Genomic DNA, 18,333 nt, shown 5'->3' on the forward strand with positions numbered 1-18,333 from the left:
ATCAATAGGTAACTTAATAATTGTGAAATTTTTAGAATGATTGCTAATAAAAACTATTTTGCCCAGTAGATTTTTATTCTAAAGAGAGTAGATGAATTAAATTTCAACTTACATAAATTAAAGATTAATTATTAAGATCAATAATATATTGAGTTTGGTCATATAAGCATTTAAAAATCATGAGACCAATTAGCTACTTTAGAAAGAAGATTAATTTTGCTATTTTTTCAAAGGAAAGTTTATAATGTTATTTTTTTTAAATAAAGAGAGTAAGGTTTGTTTATTGGTTACATTGAAACTCTTACTCATTAGTATGAAACTAGACTGTTTTTTATAAAGTGGAAAAGTTGTCATGTAGTTTCAGCACTTTAGTGTCAGAAATAATTGTGCTTTACAGCAAAATGGCAGCTAGAAAAAAAAAGGTGCAGAAATATCAACTTTAATTAAACCCTTTCTTTCAAATACACTTCACAGTTTATATGCAGGAATAATTTATCACCTTGTGAATGAACACTTAATACTTGGCATGATACAAAATGGGCAAGGACCTTGCACCATATGTTCTTTCCGTTTCTTCTTCTAGAGATTCCATAGAGGCAGAATTAAGTCTGAAGTTCAAGTGTGTGCTTGAACTCATACATGGAGCTCTTATGGATGGCCTCTTTGAGCTCAGGTCCTAGACACATGTAGTAAATATAACCTTAACTATTAAGAGGCTATTGTGCAGGGTGCCAAAGTCACAGAGTCTGAATCCGAAGAAACACCCTTCACAATATTTCATCAAAGCCATAACCATAACCACTTATAAGAGATGAGCCAGTGGTATAAAATTGTACTCAAGACTCTCATTTTACCAGTCAGGAGGCAGAGGGGAACTAAAGAGGTTCATGGACAGAACTGGTAGAGCCTTGTTTTCTCAGTTAAGGCAGTGTTCTCTCTGTTGCTTCCTATGGCCTCACTTTAAGAACTCCTCTTTGTGGAAGTCCTCTCTGTGTATTTCTACATAGTATCCCAGGCTTGTTGCAAGCAGCATTTGGTGGATCTTAAAAATGATGAGTGTTGTGACTGGAAAGATGATTCAGTGTTCAAGAACATTTGCTGATTTTGCAGAGGTCCTGAGTTGGGTTCCCAGCACTCATGTCATGCACCTCTCAATCACTTAGAGTTCCAGCTTCTGGGGACCTGGTGGCTTCTGGTCTCCTGTGAATCTGAACCATTCCAACGCACACACATACCCCCCCCCCACACACACACACAGAGACAGAGAGAGAGAGAGAGAGAGAGAGAGAGAGAGAGAGAGAGAGAGAGAGAGAGAGACAGACAGAGAGAGAGAGACAGACAGAGAGAGACAGAGAGAGACAGAGACAGAGACAGACAGAGACAAAGACAGACAGAGAGACAGAGACAGAGAGAGAATCTGTGTGTTAAAAATACAATAATACATTTAAATGACATATGTTGATGAGGAATGAAGTTTGTGTGTGTGTGTATGTGTGTGTGTGTGACAGCACTCCCTTTTTAAAACTCCCTTTCGTTATACTGCATTTTATGCATTCCAATGTATCTATACACAAGACATTTTAAGACTTCAACTGCCTATTCCTCGAGAAGAGACTGGAATAACAGTATTGAGTTTTATTTGGATGATAGCAGATACCTTGGATGATCTGTATCCTCTCCAGATAGTATCTTGGCCTAAGAAATGATCATAATGAGTGAGTTAACCCAGAAGCAGAAAGACTCAAATGGTATATACTCACTTATATCTGCATATTAGCCCAAGGGGCATGTCCCACGAAAGCCTTCACTTACCAGGAAACTGAGACAGAGGAGAGGACATTCTAGTGGGACTCTAGATGAGAGAATCAAGGGAGAAAGGCAAAGTAGAAGGACCCAGAGGGTCCTAGAAGCCTACAAGTAGAACATTATGATAGGCAGATTTGGGCCCAGGGGTCCCGCTCAAACTAAGGCACCAGCCAAGGACAATACAGGCGGTAAACCTTAAGCCCCTACCCAGATCTAGCCAATGGACAGAACACTCCCCACAGTAGAGTGGAGAGTGGGATATGACTTTCTCACATACTCTGGTGCCTCACCTTTGACCATGTCCCCTGGATGGGGAGACCTGGTGGCACTCAGAGGAAGGACAGCAAGTTACCAAGAAGAGACTTGATACCCTATGATCATATAGAGGGGGAGGTAATCCCCCTCAGGAACAGTCATAGGGGAGGGGAATAAGGGGAAATTGGGAGGGAGGGAAGATTGGGAGGATACAAGGGATGGGATAACCATTGAGATGTAACAAGAATAAATTAATAAAGGAGGAAAAAAAAAGAAAAAGAAAAAGTGCAATGACATGAAAAGGCCAAGTCAGACTACCAATGGAAAAGAGATTTACTCTGTGAATAAGAATTCTACCAGTCCTCTTATGTCCTGGTCTACCAAGGCCAAATGGCTACAGTGTTCCCTATAATTCTTGTTTCTTCCTCTATGAGCACCTCACTGTCCCCTTTTTGTCATCTCTAGTTTCAAGGCTCAAGTACACAAGCTGATAAGCAACCGTGACAGTCTTATATCTTGCTACTCTGGGAAAAGAGGAAGAATTCTAGGTTCTTATTCTGTGTTTATGCCTTGGTAATGGGGTAATAAAGAAAGTGTGTTTCTGAGATCTGGCTTACACGGAGACTCTGGATTCCATCAAGAAGAAGCAAATTCTTCTATACAAGGAAATATGAGTTTTTAAAATTTAATTGATTTATTCAGATTACATCTCAATTGTTATCCCATTCCTTGTATCCCCCCATTCCTCCCTCCCTCCAGCCTTCACCCTATTCCCCTCCCTTATGTCTGTGACCGAGGGGACCTCCTTCCACACTATATGGTCATTGGCTATCAAGTCTCATCTTGGTAGCCTGCTTTTTCTTTCTTTGAGTGCCACCAGGCCTATGAGCTTTAAGAGAGGGGAATGAGAAAAGAATGTAAGGGAAAGTTTATTTCCAATACTAGAGTATTGACCTCAAGAAGTCTGGGAAGGTGAGGGACTGTAGTCATACATATACAAGAAATTTAGAAAGGTAACATATGTCAATGGCTGCTTCCCACTGTCGATGAATAGTAACATGATGGCTGCATTTGTGGGGAAATATTCAGCTATTTACCGGTTTATTGTTCAGTTTTTCTTCTTGTGATTGGAGTAAAATTGTAAAGCATCCTATGAAAACCTGTCGAGCCAGATAAGACGCAGAGTTGATGAGGGAGCATTCCAACAAGAAAAGAACAAATTAATGCTGTAGCTTTAATTGACTTTATGGCTTTAATGGATTCACCAGTGAGTCAATGAGAATTTGACCTATTAGTTGACACTGTAGTGTTAATTGACCACTGTGACTTTAATTAATTGATTCACAAAGCTCAATGAAGACTTGACCTTTTGAATTTTTTCTTTATAAAAGCCGCATCTTGCTAGGTAGGACTGGCCTGGAATTCACTATGAAGCCCAGGTTAGATCAATCTAGCCTCAAGCACCTTAAACTTGGTGTGATCCTTCTTTGTCTGTCTATTGAGGGCTGGATTGTAGGCCCATAACAACATGCACACACACACGCACCACACACAACACACACACAACACATAACACACAGAAAACACACACAACACATAACATACACATAACACACACACACCTTGAACATTTAGTTCCTCAGTCATTATTTTTATTACCATCATGATTTCTTAAGGCCTGCCTTATCCTCCCTTCTATTGCAGAGTCTGTGATATAAATTCCTCATATTTTCTATTTGTGCAAAAATATTGGTTTATGGTGTGGTTAGCCACCTATGGTTGGGTAATTCTGATGCTTTCCCTGGTGGTATCTGATCCTCTCCATTCTTAACATAGCAGCTTTTGCTTCATTATTCAAGCTATCCACAACATCCTCAAAGAAAATTTTCTTAACTGTGTCAGCCGCTGGTATCCTGCTGTGGGTACTGTGCTACAGTCCTGGGGTTCCTCAATACCCTTAATTTCTCTAAGACATCAACATAACTATGCCCAGTTCTAACCAATTAGTTATAGAGATTTTTTTTTTGTATGCTGGAGACTGTGTTAGGAGCCTTACACTTGTTTTTCATTTGATCTTTGCAGCAACCTTTCAATGACAATGATTTTTATCTACATTTCCTAAATGAGCAAGTTGGGTTCAGAGAAAGCAGTCAGCTTTCCCAAAGATGTCAGGTGGTAAACAGTTATTTAAACCAACATGCCATCTTGGAAACAATAGAGAATGGGGAAATAGAAGGATCCAGAGGGTCCTAGAAACCTATAAGAAGAACATTATGATGGGTGGATCTGGGCCCAGAGGTTCTGCTCAAATGATGGCACCAGCCAAGGACAATACGTGCAGTAAACTTCGAACCCTTACCCAGATCTAGCCAATGGACAGGAAATTCTCCACAGTCGAGTGGAGAGTGGGGTCTGACTTTCACATGAACTCTGGTGCCCCATATTTGACCACGTCCCCTGGATGGGGAGGCCTGGTGGCATTCAGAGGAATGATAGCAGGCTACCAAGAAGATACTTGATACCCTATGAGCATATACAGGGGGAGGAGGTCCCCCTCAGTCACAGTCATAGGGGAGGGGAGTAAGGGGAAAATGGGAGGGAGGCAGGAATGGAAGGCTACAAGGGATGGGATAACAATTGAGATGTAATATGAATAAATTAATAAAACATATTTTAAAGACCCAACATGCTTGCTAAATGGAAATGAAATAATGTGAGGATGAAGGCTGAAGCTAATCCAAGCTCTCTCTGTTTGCAGACGCTGACCAGGGAAGTGGGCAGCCCTGACGTGATGTCCTCAGTGAGTGAAGATATTCCATTCCAGAGGAGGTCTACTTGACACATCTGGGAGGCCGCCATCTGAAAGCCTGCCACTCTGTTGGTATAGGGAGTGACAGCTGCATTCTCCTGTGCCTGCCGCAAAACCAAAAATGAAGGAGAACTACTGTTTACAAGCTGCCCTGGTGTGCCTGAGCATGCTATACCACAGCCAGGCATTTGCCCTGGAGCGACGAAGCCACCTGCGACCCTCATTCCACGGGCATCATGAGAAGGGCAAGGAGGGACAGGTGCTGCAACGCTCCAAGCGAGGTTGGGTCTGGAACCAGTTCTTTGTGATAGAAGAATACACTGGACCTGACCCCGTGCTTGTGGGCAGGGTAAGGATCCTAACATCCAATATTGATTTTTCTCTATGTCTCCATCATCAGTGCAGTAAGACACGCATAGCCATGATAAAAAAAAAAAAAAAAAACAAGCAAAAAGACAGGCAAACTAACAAACAGACAAAAGCGAGACACAATAAAGCCAAAACAAAACAAAACAAAAACTGAGTTAGAAAGCTGAGTAATCTGACGTCATTAAAAACACAGCCATATTGTACATAGATTCTTCCAGGCTTGCCTGCCTCATTCATAGCCTTAACCACACTAAGAGTGCTTTTAATGTTCACTTCTTTTACAATAAGAACTCCATTTATGATAATTGCTCTGTATCTACTGAAAGAAATACTGCCTTAGTTTATTGAACCATCCTTCAACTGGAGGACTTTCTCTGATTACATTCTAATCACAACTTGCCCGTCCCCACCTTTATGTTCTCATGGTCCTCCTCCTACTTTTCATCATGCTCGTCTTTTCTGTTTTACACGTGCCTGTGTTAACCAGATCGCCCTTGCTACTAACCCCACACACAAGGAAATGAATGAACGTGTGCCATTAGGACAGGGGTGATTTCATGCTTACTGCCTTCAGGTGTGGTTATGCTGGAGTTCTGCTTCTGCTAAGGTTGTGCATTCTTAAGACCTATCAAAATATAAATGGGGAGAGTCTAAAATGCACTTGGCAAACTGACCTCCTCCCACTTATTATAATAAAACACATGACTCTGTTTTAGATAATACTGACAATAGTTATTGAGAGATACGTATGTTCATATACACAAATTGAAGCTCCACTATATGGAAGTGTTAGAAACACAATAAATCAGATTAAAACAATATCTGACCCCAAACAGTATAGAAAAAAAGGAGGCAGCCATGTAGTTACTTAGGAAAGGGGAAAAACAGCTATAATGAAGAGGGCAATGAAATTCAACTTAATCATTATAAATTTATGTCCTTAATGCTTGTGAAAAATACAGACAAGTATCGAATAGCTTCTGACCTTAAAGTTAGACAGAAATGATTCAATGTAGAGGAAGAAATGTAGGGATAAATGACGGAGATACCCACTTTTGAACTCCAAAGTTGCAACATATCTTAATTGTTTTAGATATGAAAACAGCAGTCCATTTTTTATATCATTGGTTTTGTATTCAGTGAATATTCTTGATAATACCAACATAATTACGAATTGAAACATGTTTTTTTTTAGAAAGGATGTACTAAATAATTTCATTCATGTATACATAAAGTGAAAAAAGCTGTAGAAAAATAGTCTTGATAGAAGGGAAATAGGAAAATAATTGTCCAGCAGAATCCCTAAACTGAAGAGTTTGGTATGTCCACAGAAAGAAAATCACAGCCCAGAAAAGCAGTTCAATGTAGCTTGAGCCATGTGCAGAGCTGTGCCTGACTTGCTCTGAGAAAATGGCCTTCTGCTTTGTTAGAGTCTCTGCGGGGGACAGTGTGTGTTGAGACTTGGAAGTAGCAAGGGAGACAGGATTTAGTGAGTCAGATGCGTTTGTGTCTCTGGCGCTAGCAAATATCATATGTGCTAGAGAGAAGCACACGGGTAAAGAGGGGAAGGGAAGACCTGGCATCACGCTGTGCATGAGTGTGAAAAGGTAGGCTCCTGAAAGGACTCTTAGTTGGATGGAGAGAGAGAGAGAGAGAGAGAGTGTGTGTGTGTGTGTGTGTGTGTGTGTGTGTGTGTGCGTGTGTGTGTGCAAATACATGCTCGCATTTGGGGCTGGCAAACTCTTCCTGTTGAAATAATGCTAAGTTGGGTCCCTTTAAGCAGGAGGGATAGTTGCCTTGTTCTCTAACAACCTTTGAATGGTGACGTTCAAGGCTGAATGCTTTAAAATTCCCTGGAAAGGTAGAATACAGCAAAGCAAAAAAGGCTTACAGTTTTCATGTACAAAATTCAGTTTGTGTCATGCTGTGCTGTGCAAAGAGAGAAGCCATCAGTCTTTGGAGTCAGGAACTGGCTGTGCATGCCTCAGCAACTGGACCCTTGATAGCACTTGCTGTGTTCCCAACCCGCTTTTGTGGAGAAGCTAATAAATAGTATTGTCAGTACAATAGATCATCTTTTTTTACAGAGGAAAACCAGGGAGGACATGTCCACTTTTTAAATCTTGGAAGGAGTAAAAAACGCGATGAACAGACTGCCTGCTAAAATTCGTTCTTACTTGGCTGGTTATGAAATACATTTCTGTATTTTCTTAGTAATGTATGAAGACCCTTAGAAACTTCCAGTGCCTTGACATTCATACTTACCTCTTCATTCCTCATGCATGGGGCTGAATCTCTAACTTTTGAGACCCATGAAGTGTGGAGAAAATAAGAACACAGCAATCCAAGGCCTGACAGGGAGGGGAACACAGGCCATGAAGAAAACTGCATGAAGACTGGGCAATCCTACTTGTTCACTTAAATCCATCAAGGAGCTCCATATTTTCCTCCACAGTGGCCAAACTCTTCAGAAAAGTGTCAGCCATCTTTCATAAAACTGGTGGGCTGTGGGCATGCGTTGGTGGAGCATGCCTTAGTTCTAGCCCTCAGAATATAGAGACAGGGAGAGCTTTGTGAGCCCAGCTTGATAGACAGAGAGGAGAGAGAGAGAGAGAGAGAGAGAGAGAGAGAGAGAGAGAGAGAGAGAGAGAGAGAGAGAGTTAGTTCCAGGACAGCTAGGGATACGTGGAGAAACCCTGTCTCAAAAAACCAAAAAAAAAAAATAATAATAATAATAACAACAACAACAACAATAGTAGTAGTAGTAGTAGTAGTAGTAACAACAACAATAAAGAGTAGATTGTTTTACAATGATTATGAAGCAAGGTTTGCTTACCTTTGCTGCACCAGAAACCCTGGAGCCCACAACCCAAATGAAAGTTGTGCATATACCCCTGAGCTGAAAGTTTTGGTGTTTCCTAAAATATTACAAATAAGTTAGACATATTTTAGGAAATCTAAGTGATACAAATGTTTTAAATAACAGTACATACAATTTTTCTTGGTGAACATTGAGCAAGCCCTGTAGATCTTGGTTTCATAATGGTAGAAATTGTGCTGATAATAATGAAGTGATATTAAAGTTATTATATTAAATGAAAAGTAGCAACAGTTTTTGTTGTTGTGAATGTGATTTTGACTTTTTTTTGGTTTATTTTGCTGAATTTCCATATGCAACAGGTTTATTAAATGGATATATTTAAATCTCTTAGTTATTTTTCAATACTCTAAGGTAATAAAAATAGCATTTATATAATGGAGGCTAAGGAACTCAAGAAATCATGAGGACTTCATCAAGGAGTGTATTGCTGCTGGAAAATTGGTGAGGTCTTTCATAGAGTTGGGTTCTGAAACACAGGGCAGAATTGGGTCAGAGCTGGTAGAAAAGAAGGCTAACAGACAAGAGTGGATTCTGGACCATAGCAAGAATAGATTTAGGCAAAAACAATTTTGTCCCTAGGCCCTCTTGAACATGTGAAAAATCCAAGGAGATTGGAAGTTCTTTCAAGAGACTTAGAGCGCCATGTCTATTACCTACTCCATCGTCCTTTACGGTCATAGGCGACTCTTCTCCCAAGGAGATAAGAGCTCCAGACATAGACCATAGTACCAGACAGTAGATCTGGGGAAGTCTGATAAGTTGTATTATTTATAGTCACAAAGGACTAGACAATACCAGCTTCTCTCAGAGAGGATCTCTGGGAGAATTACAATAATATCACATGGTGGATGAGGAAGCCCTTTGTAGGTCGATGTTGAAGGGGCTGCCGAAGTTACAATTAGAGGAAGCTAGAAGAATAATATGTAACCGACGGCCCTGTATTATGTGAAATTGAGTAAAAAAAAGTTTATGAACCTGTGGAGATAAGTTTGAATATGTATAGGCCTGAATAAATATTCCGTAAAGGAAGTCATAAGAAACTGGTAAAAAAAAAAAAATGATGATTTCTAGCTAGAGAAAGTGGTGGTATAGGAATTAAAGGTGAGAGAAAGATACTGCATCCATACATTCTTACAGCTTTTCAAAATAGACACATGCATTTCTTTTAAAATAACTACTGAGGCATTGTGTTTGTATATATTTTATATGTGTGCCCATCTACATATGGAGGAGGAGAAAGGAACAGCATCAAACTCAAAAGTAAACATTTACTTACATATTAGCTAGCTGGTTACCTAGCTTAATGACTTTGGCCATGATAGTTATCTAAGTCTGCATTTCTCCATTCAGAAAATGATGATGGAAATAACTCTTTCTTGTGATACATGTATGAACATGTATGTATGTGTGTGCACACGGGCGTGTACATTGTGTAAGAATCAGCCTGTGAGTTTTTATTGTGTTCCTCTCGTGAAATTACAAATCCTGTTTTCTGTTTTTCTAGCTTCATTCTGATATTGACTCTGGTGATGGGAACATTAAATACATTCTCTCAGGTGAAGGTGCGGGAACCATTTTTGTGATTGATGACAAATCAGGGAACATTCATGCCACCAAGACGCTGGACAGAGAGGAAAGAGCCCAGTACACACTGATGGCTCAGGCGGTGGACAGGGACACCAACCGACCATTGGAACCTCCTTCAGAATTCATCGTCAAGGTCCAGGACATTAATGACAACCCTCCGGAGTTTCTGCATGAAACCTATCACGCCAATGTGCCTGAGAGGTCCAATGTGGGTGCGTAAGTGGGGGTCTCCTGGTCCACTTCTTTCTGCTGTCTCTGCAGGTCAACAGGCTGCTGCCTGCCCTCCGACTCAGGAACCAGGGCATGTGTTGCACCTTTTGTAGCACATCAACAAGGAACAATTGCCTAGTTTGAGTTTTTCCTCTTATTAAAAAATATCTTTTCTTTACATATAATATATCATGATTATAGTTTCCTCTCTATTTACGCCTTCCAGTTCCTCCTCACATCCACTCCCATCCAGGTCCACTCTCTTTCTGTCTCTCAGCAGTAAACAAACAAACTTCTAAGAGACAATAGGAAAATATAATAAGATAAAACAAAAACTAATATAAAAGAAACAAACAGAAGGGAAAGATCCCAAGGAAAAGGGAATGAAATGGATATAGACACAGAGACTCAGATTCTCGAAGGTTTGTAACAGACTTGAGGTTTTATTTATTTATTTATTTTAATATTTTATTAATTTATTCATATTACATCTCACTTGTTATCCCATCCCTTCTATCCTCCCATTCCCCCCTCCCTCCCATTCTTCCCTTACTCCCCTCCCCTATGACTGTGACTGAGAGGGAACTCCTCCCCCTGTATATGCTCATATTAAGTCTCTTCTTGGTAGCCTGCTAACCTTAACTATGAAGAGTGAAAGGGGGAAGGAACATGATTCAATTTAGCAAGTCCCAATGTGTAGTGTTAGCCGTGTGATGTTGTATCAGTTAATATCCTCTCTTCCTCTGTAGAACAGGAGTAACAATTTCTGGCCTTTAAAGAGTGTTAATAATATTCACCCAATCACTAGGGTATTGATGACCAGTAAGTAGCAGCATGGTATTATCTGTTGTGTTGGGCTTTGCGTTACTTTATTGTGCACACACCCCAGTGTGCTTAACTCGGTGTGATTAAATTTTCCAAAGCAGACAATCCTGTTGGTCATGTATAAATGAGAAACAGAAGCATGAACAGCTTAACTAATTTATCCAGGGTCACTTGTGGTACAAGTTTAGCCAGCATGCATATGAAACTAGCATCATCTCGTGATGCTAGGCATATTGGACTCAATAGCAGCTCTACAAGCAGCTGTGTCCTCGGTATCACTTCCACTTGAATTTCCAGAATGGGGTCTTTTGAGTCAGTCTGATCCATTGAGCTTGACTTAATCCAAAGACCATCGGGGATGGATTGTTTATTTTTACAAATGAGAGAAACAAGCACTGAATATGAGGATTACCTTACTCAAGAGAGTCAGCTGTAATTAGAGCTCTGAGGGCCTTCCATTCTGTGTGTGGAACCTCTTGTGACAGAAATGTCGTTGCCCTCCATGTAAGCTAAGGTCTTCTTTTTAAACAATTTTATTTAAGTAATTTATTCGTATTACATCTAATTTGTTATCCCTCACTTGTATCTTCTCATTCTTCCTCCCTCTCTCTTTCATCCTATTCCCCACCCCTACTTCTGTAACAGAAGGGGACCTAGTCCCCCACTGTAAGATCACAGCCTATTCTTTTACTGAGAATAAGCCAGGCTTAGCCATCTCTTCCCTCCTTCCTTTCCTTTTTTCTTGTCTTATCCTTTGACCTCTGTATCGTTTTATATGAATTCTAATGAGGATCAAAAAATGATTGAAAAAGAAACAGGAGTCGCTAGGCATCAAAATAGATAGCCAGGGGGATGGGACATTGTCTCTTCAGAGGACATTGGTGCCCAGGGCAGTGCTCAGTCTTTCTGCTACACCAATGAAAATACTGTCTCTGTCGTTAGACAGCAATGTGAGCCTCAGCCCCTTTGTATACCTTCCTAAGCTCTCAATTTGTCACCTACAAAATCAGGATAATATTTACTGATGAGGGTTCATTAAATATGTGAAGTAGCAAGACTTGAAAACTGCTTAGCAAAACTTATAGAATTAAATTAAATGGCAAAGATTAATCACTTTGTTAGAAGTTCCAAGAAGTCTTTCTCTTTTATAATCTCTATTTTCCAGAATAGTCCCCCCACTTGGAGGGAAGAGCTCACAAAAGACAGTGGGTACAAAAAACTGACTTTGAAGAGAGTATTTGGAAGAGTGAACATTTTCTTGTGTTTCTCATGGAAGTCACAGAAAGCTCTATGATGTTGGAGATAGCTACCTACATGTTAGCTGTGTGATCAGGTTCTGTACCTACCAGGAGGAACCCTGCCTCTGCTGATAACGTCAAGGGAGGAACGTGGCCTTAATTCCTGCTGGATCTGGATTAGACTCCTGACTCTGACATTAAACATGGGAAATGGGTTTTAAAATGTCATATTTCTCACACCAAAACTTCCTCAAGTGAAATGGGTGCAAAAATGTCCAGCAGAGGAATGTTGGAGCTTTACATGGAGTTTGCTCCAAACAGTGCCTGACACTGATATACTGGACAATTGCTTCTCCCTTCCTTCCTTTCTGCGATCTCCCTCTCTCTCTCTCTCTCTCTCTCTCTCTCTCTCTCTCTCTCTCTCTCTCTCTCTCTCTCTCTCTCTGTCCGAAGATCAACATGACATGTCCCAGATACTCACAGTCACAGTGGAGATTTTAAAGAAAAAAAATGCTATGCCATTCCTTTATTTCCTGATTTCCCCTTCTTCTGACCCCACTGAGCATTCACCGATGGTTTCTGTGACATAGATACCAGACCCAACAGAGAAGGAAAAATGTAATTTTCATGACAGTAGGGAACAGCATTCTATTTATTTATAGCCACAAATTAATTAAAATTTAGTATTAGCAGCAATTTTATTGCATTCAAAACAACAATAAAATGATATATTTATTGTTATAGGTGGGAGAGTGCACTCTATCCTTTCATAAAAGCAATTCTTCATTAATGATCATTTATTACACTCTCTGGGAAGGTTCTTATTTAATTATCTGATGCACTGATTTTTTTTCCATCACATGGTTCTAAGAATGTTTGACGAGGATGCTCATGTTATTATTTTAACTACCGAGTCAAGCAAGAAGCACTGTGGATAGAGAAAGTTTGGTTGTAGTCTACGAGGACTAAACGGGAGGAGGAGAACTAGAAAAGGAAGAAAGGAATGGAGGGAAGTGTTTGGCGCTTGAACTGTGGTAAAATAAGACCACATTGGCTCATTGTGGGCTTTTCTTCATGGCTTAATTTTCAATAAAATTCTGTAAACAGCAGTGAAACTCAAAAACATTTAATGGGTCTTGCTGATTGCTGTTTTTCCCTTTTCAGGAACATCAGTAATCCAAGTGACAGCGTCCGATGCGGATGATCCCACTTATGGAAACAGTGCTAAGTTAGTGTATAGCATCCTTGAAGGACAACCCTACTTCTCAGTGGAGGCCCAAACAGGTAAAGTGGATTACACTGTCACTGTGAGTCATGCCATACACTTTGGAGAGTTAGTACGAGGGCCCGACAGCCTATGCATGTGCTGGGCATATAACTGAATGGGGTAAGACATATTGATTAGCATGTCAGCACGTAATAATAAACATTGAAATACTCAACTGATAAATTGGAAAGATCCAAGTTGTGGGTCCATATTAAAAGGGCCCAAGACCATTATAAAGCACTGTTAGATTTCAAAGCATCTTGGAGGTCCCCTAGGTAAGCCAGAAGTGTCAGGAGTAACTGTGGATGTTCACTTTGCACAAAGATTCAGCCCATTCCCAATCTCTCCTGCTGTGAACAGTGGTTTCCAATGGGTGCTATAAAATATAGAGCAGGCCAGTAAAGTGAATCAGTATAGAACAGAAACTAAAACAATGTTTTGCTTCATTTATACCAAAATTGATTGCCAACAAGAACAAACACTATGAAATTGCTCTTCCACAGTATTATAACACCAATCTCTTCTTTCCCCCATAACATATTATGTAGTTTTGAAAGAAGTTTTCATGCAATTAGCAACTTTTTTATAGTTCCCTAATTTGATACTTTTTCATTTTCTTGATTAACTCCCACCTACCTATGTATTAATGCATTTTCACCACCTTGCTCCAAACAACAGCTTGTGGAGTTATTGCCTATGTTTTCATAGAGATCCTTAGCTTTTCAGTTAAATCAAGGATAAATGCGGGGATTCATTTAGAGCTTTATAAATATTAAAATCTCTAGTTTTCTTTGCTCAGGGAACTATGGCTAGTGACTACCAATTGAAATCTATGAAAATATCTAATAGATAAGGAAAGTGAGTCCTAGGGTATTGCAAAGAATCACGTCAACACTGGGGCTTGGGAAAGCGTAACAAAGACCTACACTTCCTCTTTGTCTTTCTTATTTATATTAACTTATTCACTGAGTGTGAAAGCTTCCATATGATCCCTAGAGATGTAAGTAAGCATATTTTCAAGCAAAACATGTTTCAATGAACAGAGATCAAGAATAATTCAATCATTAATTTATCCTATTTGTCAGCGACAGGTGGTTGCAGAGTGAATTTTTATACAGGTTTTGCACATCTTTCTAACTCATCAGTTTACTCATTCAAAATTAATATTAGCATTTTAATATATTGCATAAGGTCTATGGGTCCTCTGTAAACTTAGTATAGGCTGTAGAGATATTTTTAATAGTTGCACATAGCACTAAAGTCTAGCTTTTTGGTAGAATTCCAGACGTACAGTTTCAATCATGGCTAGGCATACAATAGGCACTTGTCATTTTAGTCTTCAGGATGCTTGCATCTGAGAAGGAAGACAGTGTCACTTGCATGCATAGTAAAAGACAAAACTGATTAATGCTGTGTAAGCACTTCTATTATTTGCTTGAAACTACAGATGCTTTGGGCCTGACTGGTTTTTGTTATAATTGTCTGTTAACTATTTTTTGTGTAGCTTTAGGCCCCCAGGATGTAAAATATTTTCTTGTTGAAATTTTGTCATAAATGAATATCTGTAATGTTTTTTATTGCTCACTTCCCAGGTATCATCAGAACAGCCCTTCCCAATATGGACAGAGAGGCCAAGGAGGAGTACCATGTGGTGATCCAGGCCAAGGACATGGGTGGACACATGGGCGGACTCTCAGGGACAACCAAAGTAACGATCACACTGACTGACGTTAATGACAACCCACCAAAGTTTCCACAGAGTAAGCAGCTAGAGTTGGTCTTTGCTGTTGACTCCTGCGCAACCAGATCCTCATCTTTTCATTTGCTCCTAATTCACTCAGCTTTCAAAAAGAAGTGTCTAGAAAACCGAGAGCCATTTTCATCACTCTTGCAAAAGACTAAAACAAATAACAACTTACTTGCAAACACATAAAAATATGTTAACTGACATTTCAAACAATAATAAGTAAGGAAGGCATTAAAAGCTGTATAACTCTAAAGACAGACAAACCTGTGTTTTGAGGTATTTTACCTACTAGGTATTATTCATAAAAGGAAGGAACCAATTAACCTTTTCCTGTCCAGTTGTTCTTCTTTACTATCCTGGATGCTAACCTACTTTAATCTGTTATTTATTGTTCTATAACAAGCTGTGCTAAATCATGGTGATTTAAAACAATAATCATTTACTTGGGTCTTGACTTTTCAATTTGTGCAGAGCTTAGGGGAATTAGCTGCTCTATTTTCACTCCAGCATCAGCTGGGTACAAGTCTTCTGTGGCAGAAAAACTTACTTCTAAGATTACTTGCAAGGTTGGCAAGCTGAGATGGATTTGTGTTTTCTGTCCACATGGGCCTCTCTGTGGCTGAATTCTGATCACAAAAACTCCAAGACCACAGGCACCAACTGTGTTGCCTTTTATGAACTGATCTCAGAAGTCATCTGGTTTCTTTTACTGTAGCCATAAGGCTGCCAAAATTTAAGGGAAGTCCATCCAGAGCTGACTTTGCTATGCAAGGACCATAAAATAATGTTGAAGAATCCTGTAGGATGAGAAAGGTTCTTGTTTATTTTTAGAAGATGACATCTTAGCTTCTAATTTAAATATAATTGTTATTATTTGGATTAATTCAGCTAGTACTAATTCGTGTATCATGTGAAAAATTGGCAATGATTGTTCAGCCATTGTTTGTACAAAATTTATATAATTATTGAGGGTATATAAAGGGACTAAAGAGTTGGCTTGACAGTAAGGAGTATATACTGCCTTTTCAGAAGACCATAGTTAGGTTCTCAGAACCAATAGTGGTGGCTCCCAACAGCCTGAAGCTCAGCTCCAGGAGGATCTGTCGCTCTCTTCTGGTCTCTGCCGCACCTACACTCTTGTGCACATAACCACATAACCACAGACATAAACATACCTGAATATATGATAAATCTTTAAAATTTGTATTATTTTAAATAATGTGTTTATGCAAGTTCCTATGTGTGAGTATGTGTACCTCTGTGTAGGTACCCACAGAAACCAGAGCTGTGAGATTTCTCTGGAGCTGTAGTTATATGTGTTTGTGAGCTGCCTATCTTGGGTGCTAGGAACTAAGAGGTCTGCAGGGACAGAAACATAAGCTCTTAACAACAATAAGAAAGAAATCAACCAAAAGGAAGGCCATTAAGTGTGGCGATTAATGAGTCATCTAGTTATTCAGAGGAATCTAAAGGTAACGGTATACAACATGGAGATATCAAAGTAGAGGCTCATGGGACACATATTAGCTCTCTCCCCAGTCCTAAATAAAACAACTTGTTAGAGAAAATGGTATGAAACACTGCTGCTAATCGCACCATCCTTTAATTATTGGTTATCAATCTTATGAATTCTATCTAGAGCCTACGTTTTATAGACAACATTCCCTTCTAGGGAAAGTGTAATGAGAGGTCTAAACAATATACAAAGCCACACTTTAACACAATATGTGTGTGTGCAAAGGTGAATACAAATTTATAACATAATCATAATGACTCTGAGGTTTCTAGTAATGGGGAAACCGTCACAGTGACAGAATCCTTCTCATTAGAGCCTCTTCCTGGAAATGGCTTGAGGTCAGTGGCCAACACACACATCAGGCAGCACACACCCGGGCTTCAGCTACGGAGAATCTGACACTCTTTTTGGCCTCTATAGACACCCCTGAATACATGCGGTACACTCAATGAGACACATCCACATCCACATAAACAACATTAAGAAATAAACAACCAAAAGGAAGGCTGTTAAGTATGATAATTAATGAGTCATCTTGTTATGCAAAGGAATCCAAAGGTAACAGTTACAAAGTGAACATATCAAAGTAGAGGTCCATGGGACACATGTTAGCTCTTGAAGACTCCACAAGAGACGGAGGAACCTTGCTCTTCCTGGTCAGATTGAAATTTAAGCATCTTTGATAGGATTGAAGCTCATACAACATTGTAAAAGTGCATATTTCTGGATAAGGTACAATTGTTCAGTATGCCAGAAGGATTGGGGCAGGCAGAATTATTCATGGGCGACCATGAATGCCCTTTCTTATAAGGAATCATATGGAAATTTATGTCACCATTGTTTCACTTTTAGTGTTTTCACTGCAATGGCTTGAATGGAATTTGGAGAAAATAAGCAGATCTTCTAAATCTTGTTATTCATCGGTAATTTTTTCCGAAAGACATTCTCACTGTGCCTTTTATGTGAAGGGAATGCAAGACTAAGTATAAAATGGGCACAGTATAAGCACAAAAGAAACAAAAGACGTGCAACAAATGGAAACCATGAGGGAGAAAAAGAAGAGAACAGGGGATCAGGCCAATGCCCCCGGGCTGAGCACCGGAGGATAGGGTTCTACCACTCTATAGTGTGTCTTACACAGGTTGCTCTTAAAGCGTATCGTGTGATGGTGCTAGAGCTCACTCCTCTGCTGGAAGCTGTCCAGTGGTTTCCTTAAATGAAACTCAACACATTGCTTACTTTCCGCAATGCCCTTTTCCATACCACCGGTCTGCTAGTAGTCTCGTAACAGAAGTCCGTTCCACTTTCACTGTTGCTCCTGCTATCCTGTTCGTTTTCAGAAACTTCTCACCTGAGGCTCTCTGACATTTGCTTTTCCTGGCACTGTGACACTTATTCTGCACATCCACACACACTTATCTTGCTCAGTTCCTTTGGAACTTGGAAGAAGTTAATCCAGGTCTCCCTCTCATCCACATAGACTCAAAACAATGATATGTGTCCACTCACATACATCTGCATAGAAAAACATATCTCTCACACTCCCTTATGTACACTCAGGCATATACATCATAGTCACATATGTAATTTCATACCCATTTGTGAAACTTACACAGTGCTTCACACACGCACACGCACACATACACACACACACAAACACACACACACATTCATTACACTTAATCCCTTACCATTCAATATTTCTTAGCCATAGTGTATATAAATATATTCTCTTTTCTCTTTCTTATGCCTCTGTTAGGAATCAGAACTCTCTTCTTATTGCTGAGTTTTTGAGCTAAAAGGGTGCATGGAACCATTAGCAT

The 18,333-nt window shown here is 39.7% G+C and overlaps 1 protein-coding gene across 7 annotated transcripts in view; it reads left to right on the forward strand.

Annotated features, from left to right (window-relative positions):
• CDH11 (cadherin 11) overlaps positions 1–18,333 on the forward strand; it is a 157,613-nt gene that overhangs the window by 102,809 nt on the left and 36,471 nt on the right. For 6 of the 7 annotated variants that reach the window (XM_084755259.1, XM_084755257.1, XM_084755260.1 and 3 more), the window contains 4 exons: positions 4,820–5,219; positions 9,625–9,919; positions 13,145–13,264; positions 14,840–15,007. In XM_084755259.1, coding sequence (XP_084611385.1) covers positions 4,992–5,219; positions 9,625–9,919; positions 13,145–13,264; positions 14,840–15,007 — 811 coding nt within the window. In that variant the 5' untranslated portion in view covers positions 4,820–4,991. Of the gene's footprint in view, positions 1–2,533; positions 2,610–4,819; positions 5,220–9,624; positions 9,920–13,144; positions 13,265–14,839; positions 15,008–18,333 lie in introns of all 7 variants that reach the window. The other variant, XM_084755261.1, reaches the window with a different exon arrangement.

The sequence above is a fragment of the Acomys minous genome (genome assembly GCF_964271855.1).
Source record: "Acomys minous genome assembly, chromosome: 14".
Lineage (NCBI taxonomy): Eukaryota > Metazoa > Chordata > Mammalia > Rodentia > Muridae > Acomys > Acomys minous.